The sequence below is a fragment of the Teleopsis dalmanni genome, chromosome 1 (assembly GCF_002237135.1).
Source record: "Teleopsis dalmanni isolate 2A chromosome 1, ASM223713v2, whole genome shotgun sequence".
Lineage (NCBI taxonomy): Eukaryota > Metazoa > Arthropoda > Insecta > Diptera > Diopsidae > Teleopsis > Teleopsis dalmanni.
Genome location: NC_051846.1, coordinates 68,873,946 through 68,883,093, shown reverse-complemented (window position 1 = coordinate 68,883,093; position 9,148 = coordinate 68,873,946). Strand labels below are relative to the sequence as shown.

The 9,148-nt window shown below is 36.1% G+C and overlaps 1 protein-coding gene across 1 annotated transcript; it reads left to right on the top strand.

The window, feature by feature from the left end:
* The first annotated feature begins 2,844 nt into the window (after positions 1 to 2,844).
* LOC119683966 lies at positions 2,845 to 4,647 on the top strand. The gene has a single exon (XM_038097868.1). It carries the CDS (start codon positions 2,845 to 2,847, stop codon positions 4,645 to 4,647), a length of 1,803 nt encoding a protein of 600 aa, XP_037953796.1.
* Positions 4,648 to 9,148: the final 4,501 nt, after the last annotated feature.

The following is a 9,148-nucleotide window of genomic DNA, read 5'->3' as shown; positions in this document are numbered from 1 at the left end:
CAAACTGGCTCAAATATAAAAAGTATATTAACTCACACATACACACAAATTACAAGATAAAGTGTAAGTCTCATATTGAGGACGCAACCTCTGTTTTAAACTCAATTCTGATTTCAGCAGCAGAAAACTCCACCTCTAAAGGCAATAAAATTTACAGATTCAATAGAGTACTTACAAATAGTGACATAGAGAATTTAGTTTTACAAATACGTAGATTAAGGCGTGAATGGCAAAAATCTAGGTCCCCTTTAGCGCAAAACTTATTTAAGGAAGCCCAAAGGAGACTTAGATCTGTATTAAGCGAGGAAGTCAAAGTCAGACAATATAATTATATTCAAAACCTATGTCCAAATGGCAAAAACCATTCATCTTTGTGGAATGCTAGCAAAGGTATAAATTCGCCCATAGACTCCGATTCTCTAATAAGAAACTCTCTTGGAAACTGGGCGCGAAGTGATGAAGAAAAATCTAATGTTTTTGCTGATTGTCTAAAAGAGGTGTTCCAACCTAATCCTGCAACAGGACAATATGACTTTCCCACTCAAGATCCACCAGCACAATCTATTGACATGAATATCACGGCCAATGATCTTGTTCAAATAATCACAAACAAGTTAGATTGCAAAAAAGCACCGGGATATGATAATATCTCACCCATCATGATAAAAAACTTACCCCTTTTGGCCATACATTTTATCACAAGACTTTTTAATGCCATAATTAAATTTGGCTTTTATCTAACAGAGTGGAAAACATTCATGATTATTATGATTTATAAATCAAGTAAACACCCCACGCTTGCCTCTTCATACAGGCAAATAAGCTTACTGCCATGCCTTTCTAAACTCTATGAAAGGGCACTGCTTTTAAAGCTAAAACCGTTCCTTGACGTTCAAAACTTAATACCGTCCCACCAGTTTGGTTTTAGGGAAAAACATGGAACTATTGAGCAAGTGAATCGTATAAGGAATGAAATAAGACACGCATTTGAGCTCAGAGAATATTGTTCCGCGGTATTCCTCAATGTTAAACAAGCATTTGATAAAGTATGGCATAATGGACTCATATATATGATACGCTGTTCATTACCTGCAAATGTCCACTCAGTTTTAGAATCGTATCTGCATAATAGAAGCTTTAAAGTGAAATGCAAATCATATACTTCTAATAATTTCCCAATAGAAGCTGGCGTTCCACAAGGAAGTGTTCTTGGCCCTATATTGTATGTACTTTACACATCTGATATCCCGATAAGTAGTTCAGTTATCACTACAACGTTTGCCGACGATACGGCAATTTTATGCCGAAACAAAAACGCTGTGCTAGCTTCAAACCAACTTCAATCTCACTTATATCGGGTGGAGAAATGGTTGTCAAAATGGCGAATTAAAATTAACGAAGTAAAATGTAGACACGTCATTTTTACCTTAAATCGGAGTACATCTCCAAAAATTTTACTAAATAACATTCCCATACCACAAGCAGATAATAACGTACTTAGGTATCCACCTAGACAGACGACTGACTTGGCGCACACATATTGAAGCTAAAAAAATTCAGATGAAGCTCCAAGCCTCTAAGTTGCATTGGCTTATTAATAGCAGATCTTCCCTGTGCCTAGAGTATAAAGTACTCTTGTATAACAGCATCATAAAACCAGTATGGACTTATGGTATCCAGCTATTTGGCAATGCTAGTGCTTCAAATATTGAAATTATACAAAGAGCTGAGTCAAAAATACTAAGAATTATCACTGGTGCCCCATGGTATATTAGGAATGAAAGTATACACCGAGATCTACGAATTCTCCTAGTTATAGCTGAATTTGACAATATAAGAAAAAAATACAATAAAAGGCTGACAGAGCATGTTAATCCCTTAGCAAGAAATCTCGCACTTCTATCCATTACTTCCCGTCTAAAAAGAGCTGACCGTCCAGCCGTTAATTAATATTCAACAGCTTGAAGTAGAAACCGCACCTTTCTTTTTAGTAATCTGTTAAAGTTGAACTACTTTCTTAAGAAACCACCTAACATGCACTCCAATGAAATTAAACCCAGTAATCTACGCGAGGTTCGTGATATAAGGTTTACTTATTTTATTTTATTTTATACAATGTATAGTTAAAATAAAAATTTGTAACATTATGTAATTAGTTATAAGATTTTACAACTTATTGTTAGTCTCATTTTAAGAGAAGATGCAATAACTAAATGTATGTTTAAAAAAAAAAATTTAAGTATTTTGATTTTACAATAGTCTTACAATATTGCACATATTTATTATATTTGCTACTTTATATTTTCTTTGTTTTAAAAACATAACTTCGACTATTATAAATTATTTTTATGTTTTCAAAAAAAAATTCCTAACATAAATATTTTATTTTGAACAGTATACTAAATTATTTTTTTTTATATCTAATTGGATTTTCTTACATCATATATATGTTAACCTACATCCGAAACGCACAACTGGGCACCTTAAAATTTTAACAACATGTGGTCACCTAACATATGTGTGACAGCGAATGTCAAAAGCGAGTGAACGAGAGTAACGGAAGTTCGTTGAATAGCGTCAGTTGAATAGCGTCGTGATTAAATATTTTGTTCAGTTAAATAAAGTATATTAAAGTTATATTATTAAATATTTTGTTCAGTTAAATAAAGTAAATTAAAGTCATTTAAATAAAGTCTATTAAAGTTATGTACTTAACTCAAAAACCAAATTTAAAGTTCAGAAGTGGGATAGATTCAATGTCCTGAAGGGGAGTAATTAAAACGTAAGTTTGAATATTTGGTGCAGAAAAATAAAAAACAAACGAACGCAGATATATACGTAATGATGGTGACCATCGAATCACTGACGAAGGAACAGTTGAAGGACTTCTTACAACAGCAAGAGTTATCAACTACAGGCAATAAGGTGGAATTAATTGCACGATTAACTGAACACGTGAAGTCAAGCGGCGTAGTTTTGCAATTTACAAACGATAACGAGGAATTGCGGGGTGAAAACGAAGAATTGAGAAAACAATTTAGCGAACTACGGCAAATGGTTCAACAAGTAGCCATTAACCAGAATAACGTTAGAAACAATCAAAACAGTACTTCAGATATGCCTAGTAAGGATCGTAACGCGCATTTTATACGAAAAATCGCAGAAGTCTTGCCCAAATTCGACCCAATGAATGAAGATTCTATTACGGCTACGCAATTTGTCGAACGTGTTGAAGCTGTTATGTCTGTATATGCGTGGCCCGAAAAAAGTGCGGTTCTTGCAGTGTATAGCCGTTTGAAGGGTGTAGCGCGCATGTGGGTGGACGCATCACCAAGAATGCATGCTACTTGGAAGGAGTTCTCCAATAAGCTTATCACCGAGTTCGGTTGCGAATACGATGAAGCGGATATACATTACAATATGTCGCGCGTTGTTCGAAGGCAAAACGAAACAATAACTGAGTTCATTTTTCGTGTCTCTGCGCTAGGACGACGTCATAATCTTAGTGAGATGGCTATCACGAAATACGCCATAGAAGGATTAAAACATCGAGAACTACATATGGCGATTGCTTCGCAAAAATTTGTATCCGTTAAAGAAATGCGTGAAGCATGCGAGAACGTTTTACAAAATTGCATTAAGATAAACGAAAAGCCTTTTCATAATGCGGGTGAAAACGAACAAAGAATACAATCGTTTAGTAAGGCAAAGAATGTTATGTGTTACAATTGTGGTGAGTCAGGGCACTTGTCAGTAAATTGTGCAAGACCCCCAAAACGTCCTCGTTGTATAGATTGTAATAAGATGCATCCCAAAAATGAACAGCAAAATTGCGGAAAACCATCAGCTTTTGTGCGAAAAACAAGTATTATCGACAATAAATTTCTTAAGAAAATAACGATTGGTGGCAAGCAAGCCATTGCATTTATTGATACTGGAAGCGAATGTAATATGGTCCGAGAAACATTTGCCAACGATATTGGTGGTACGCGCAGCAAAAACCTATTTACCATCAGTGGATTCGGTGGTGGTATAGAACGATCTGAGATACAAATCGATACGGATTTGAAAATCGATGAGGTTGAAAAACCGTTGACGTTGCACGTCTTCAAAGATTGTGTGTTGAATTACGATCTATTGCTCGGGGACGAAATATTTAATAGCGTAAATATACGCGCCGTATATGACAACGGACAGATCAAATTCGAAGACAAAGTAAAAACGACGTGTCAAATTAATAAACTTAGTCCAATAACGGAAGATGACGTGTGTATGGACACTGTAAATTCGGATTCTAAGGGAAAGCTATTAGAGGTGGTAAATGAATTCCGAGAATGTTTCGCTACAGGTATGGATGGAATCGGCAAAACTAGTGTAGTCGAAATGAAAATTGAGTTAATGACCAACGAGGTGATCGCTCAAGTCACGTATAGAGTTCCGGAACCGAAAAAAGAAATCGTTGCGAAGAAAATTCAAGAGTTGCTCGACAATGATATTATAGCTCCGTCTGAATCAAGTTATGCGAGTCCAATGTTGCTTGTGAAGAAAAAGAATGGTGAACATCGACTTTGCGTGGACTACCGTCGGATTAATCAATTCACTCGAAAAGAATGCTACCCAATGCCCAATATCGAAGAAAGTTTATAAGAAGCAACGAAGTATCGAATCTACATATCGTTAGATCTTAACTGTGGTTATTATCAAATTCCTATAGAACGTAACAGTCGTAAATATTCTGCAGTTGTGGTTCCTGATGGTCTGTATGAGTTTAAACGGATGCCGTTCGGGCTGAAGAACGCACCAGTCCTGTTTCTACAATTGATGACGAAAATTAAAATGCGCTTGGAACCCAGCGATATGATTCACTACATGGACGATATGCTTGTCGGCGGCAACGATGAAGAAGAACTTCTCGGAAAGTTTCGACGAATTTTAGGTGTAATAAAAGAATTTAATTTAACATTGAATTTAAAAAAATGCGAATTTCTGAAAGATACTATCCAATTCTTGGGACATCAGTTGGGACCCAACGGGATAACGCCAGGTGAAATCAAGACCGAAGCCATACGAAATTTCAACATGTCTACAACGCAAACAGAGGTGCGGCGCTATTTAGAGTTAACGGGATATTTCCGTAAGTTTATACCAGGCTACGCAATTATATCCAAACCGTTGCGACAATTACTTAAGTAAAACTCCGTCTTTAAATGGACAGATCAACAAGCAAACGAGTGCCATCGGACTCACATTTGTTTTACTCCAAAATGACAACGGAGATTGGAAGCCGGTGGCGTACTTTAGTCGATCTACCGCACCGCTGGAAAGGAAATATCACAGTTACGAATTAGAAACGCTTGCAGTTGTCGAATCCGTGGACCGCTTTAAATATTACATCTATGGAAAGTCGTTTACGGTCATTACCGATTGCAATGCTGTAAAATTCGCCATGCAAAAGCGAGAAATGATACCTCGTATAGCCAGATAATGGCTTCGTATCCAAGACTATGACCTCATCATCGAACATCGAAGCGAGCAACGAATGGCGCACGTCGACGCACTAAGTCGTATGCCTAACGAAGACGGTTGCGATCTTGAGGAAGCGACTTTGCGAGTCTGGAGGGCGGAAATAACTGAGGCAGATTGGCTTTACAGTATGCAATTACAAGATAGCAAACTTCAACAAGTCGTAATGAAAATTGAGGAGAAGGATTCACACATTATTAACGACTATAAAATAATTAACGGACGACTGTACAAACGGTATAAAAACCAACAGCTCTTCGTAATATCAAAGGCTTTGCGATGGAAGGTGACACATGATGCACATGTTAAAACAGGACACTTAAGCGTTGACCGAACGATTGAATACTTACTACGGTCTATGTGGTTTGCTCGAATGCGAAACTTTGTCAAATCTTTTGTGAAAGCGTGCATTGATTGCGCCTTCACTAAGCGTCGAGGAGGTAAAAAGGAAGGTGAGTTACATTGCGACAAAATGGAGCCTATTCCGTTCAAAACAATACACATTGACCACCTGGGACCTTTTCCCCGAAGCCGAAAGTTAAACGAGTATATCCTGGTTATTGTGGACAGTTTCACAAAATTTGTCATCGTCAGACCAGTGAAAAGTACGAACACTAAACAAGTCATCGCCATTCTGAATGACGTTACCAGTTACGTTGGTAACTGAAAATATAATAAGTGATCGTGGTACCGCATTTACCTCAAAAGAATTTGAAAGATATTGTAACGATCAACAAATCAAACACATACGCAACGCAGTCCGTACACCACGAGCCAATGGACAAGTCGAACGATTTAATCGCACCGTTTTATCCATGCTGCAACCATCAACACAAGATGACCGAACCTGGGACGAGCAACTACATTGTACATTGAACTCACTGATTAGTCAAACGACAGGAAAATCTCCAAACGAATTGCTTTTTGGATTCAAGCCACGCGACATATTAGGTAACAAGCTGATCCAAATTCTCCAAGATGAAGACGATACTATTCCCATCACCCAAGAAGAACTCCACCGCCGACGAATACTTGCTGCTAATAACACCGATAGTAAACGGGTAAACGCGAAAAAGCGTTTCGACGATAAACACAGGAAACCAACGAAATATGAGCAAGGTGATTTAGTTCTAACAGAACGAGAACCAGCATCCACAGGCACGTCCCGCAAACTTGAATGTCGATATAAAGGACCGTTCGTAGTCACCAAAGTTCTCGATAATGACCGTTATGTCATCGAAGACCTACCAGGATCCGATCGAAAACAATGACATTATAAATCTGTTTATGTGTCTGATCTCCTAAAGCCATGGTGTCAATTGCCGTACGAAGAAGAAACTGATTCCGAGCGCGAGGACGCTTGACGTCAGGAAGGGCCGACTGTTAATCTACATCCGAAACGCACAACTGGGCACCTTAAAATTTTAACAACATGTGGTCACCTAACATATGTGTGACAGCGAATGTCAAAAGCGAGTGAACGAGAGTAAGGGAAGTTCGTTGAATAGCGTCAGTTGGATAGCGTCGTGATTAATTATTTTGTTCAGTTAAATAAAGTATATTAAAGTTATGTTATTAAATATTTTGTTCAGTTAAATAAAGTAAATTAAAGTCATTTAAATAAAGTTTATTAAAGTTATGTACTTAACTCAAAAACCAAATTTAAATATATATAATGTTATAAGTAAATTTTTTTTTTTATTTAAATATTTTGATTTTACAATAGTCTTACAATGTTGCACATGTTTATTATATTATTTATTATATTATTATATTTTTATGTTATTATTATATTATATATATGTATCAGTTGTATAAGTCAATTTATCCCCTTTAAGGATAAATATGTCGCTATAATCTCGAAGGCTACCCACTATAACTGATCTCTCGTCCTCGTTAATGTTATCATCTAATTTCACCGAATTCATCAACAAGTTGAATCGCTCCGAGTCCTTCGTGTTGCTTATTAAATTTACATTGCGGTTCACCTCCACATTTGATTCTTCAAACAGCTCGTAACTTGTCCAAACTTGATTTTGTAGCACCACCGCAAATTCATTGGAATTTAGTGCAGGGATATGCCCTGTGTGATTGATAACTCGAGTCAGTGTGCCACCTACGTATACATCAGATTTCTTTCTGGCTCACGACTATGTCTCCTGACTCGACAGAAACTTTAATCGGAACAATTTTAACTGACCTATCCGGGATTGTGATGGACTTGGCTATACAAATCCGTCGGTTCCCCTCCGCTCGGGTGAGTGGCAGTGGTGCCATTCTCTTTCCTTTGTCCAAGAAAATCAATTTTTTGTGTACAGTGACTGCTATATATCGATTCCAAACTTCGTCTCTACCCAATAAACCATCAGCAGGTAAACTTGTCCATACCGGGACCACGTGCATCCTAAAGTTGAGTTCGGGTATGTCTTTGTGTTGAATTACTACGGACCCTAATGTATAAGTCTTTCCTCCGAATGCACAAATCAATTGTTTAGTATCTGCTGCATACTATATTATTTTATATTTATATTTTATATTATATGGTAGGTGTGCACCTAGCTTAACATATTATACGGACACACACTTGTCATTAACTTATAAAATTATAATAAAAGTCAGTCGTTAAGAAAATCTCAAACCGTGTGTTTCTTTTTTGTGTACAATACACGACAATTTGGCGACGAGGATAACGATGTGCAACTTAATAAAACACTTTATTTTATGTTTAAAAAAAATTATGTTTTATTGGTTTATTATTTTTAACATAACCGGGAAGACTATGTCTTCTTATTCCGTATTATAATTTTATAAATAAAAATTAGGGAAGACTATGTCTTCTTATTCCTTTATATTTTATTTTTAAAGACTATGTCTTTATTTTCGAATTGTTAATTTACAACTAACTTACTCTACAGTTTTTACTTATCATCAAACATTGATCATCACCTTTAAATTCAACGTGACCAAATAATGCAGACAGGGCGTCAGCACTTTTAACCGGTCAGGTGAATAACATGAAAAAGAATTATTATAATTGAAAGTAAGTTACCAACGAAAACAGGAAATGCATGTCAACGAACTCGTTGTTGCAAAAATTAGTGCAATTAATAAGAAATATTTCGCAAGAAATATTATTTATTAACGGAAAATATTGTTGGTATTAACTTGCACAAAGATAAAAGGTTTTTTATTTATTTAAAATTAAATAAAAATATAAAAACAGTTAAAGTGAAATATATGTAAATACATATAAACGTTTAAAAATTTAAACGTATATATATAAAAAAATTGTGCATAGCATATCACGCGGGATTTTACATTCGCACGTGTGAATCTTAAAAAAAAAAACAATATAAAGAAAAAAAGAAGAGAGGATTTGTTGATTGGTGATTAAAAGCAATATAAAAACACAATAAAAACAACACACAATGCCTACAAACAGAGCTGAAGGTACAGTAACTATTTATCACCCAAATAACATACAACAATTTTCGCCACAAAGGGAGAGTTGGGTTGTCTACAAAGAACAGCTTCAGATCCACTTTGCAGAAATTGACTGCACCGAAAAAAACCAAAAAAAAGCTACACTTTTAAAAGCTATTGGGCCGACGCCATACGAATTGCT

Coding starts and splice junctions, on each gene's coding strand:
- LOC119683966 (XM_038097868.1), top strand. CDS start 2,845: ATGGTGACCATCGAATCACTGACGAAGGAACAGTTGAAGGACTTCTTA.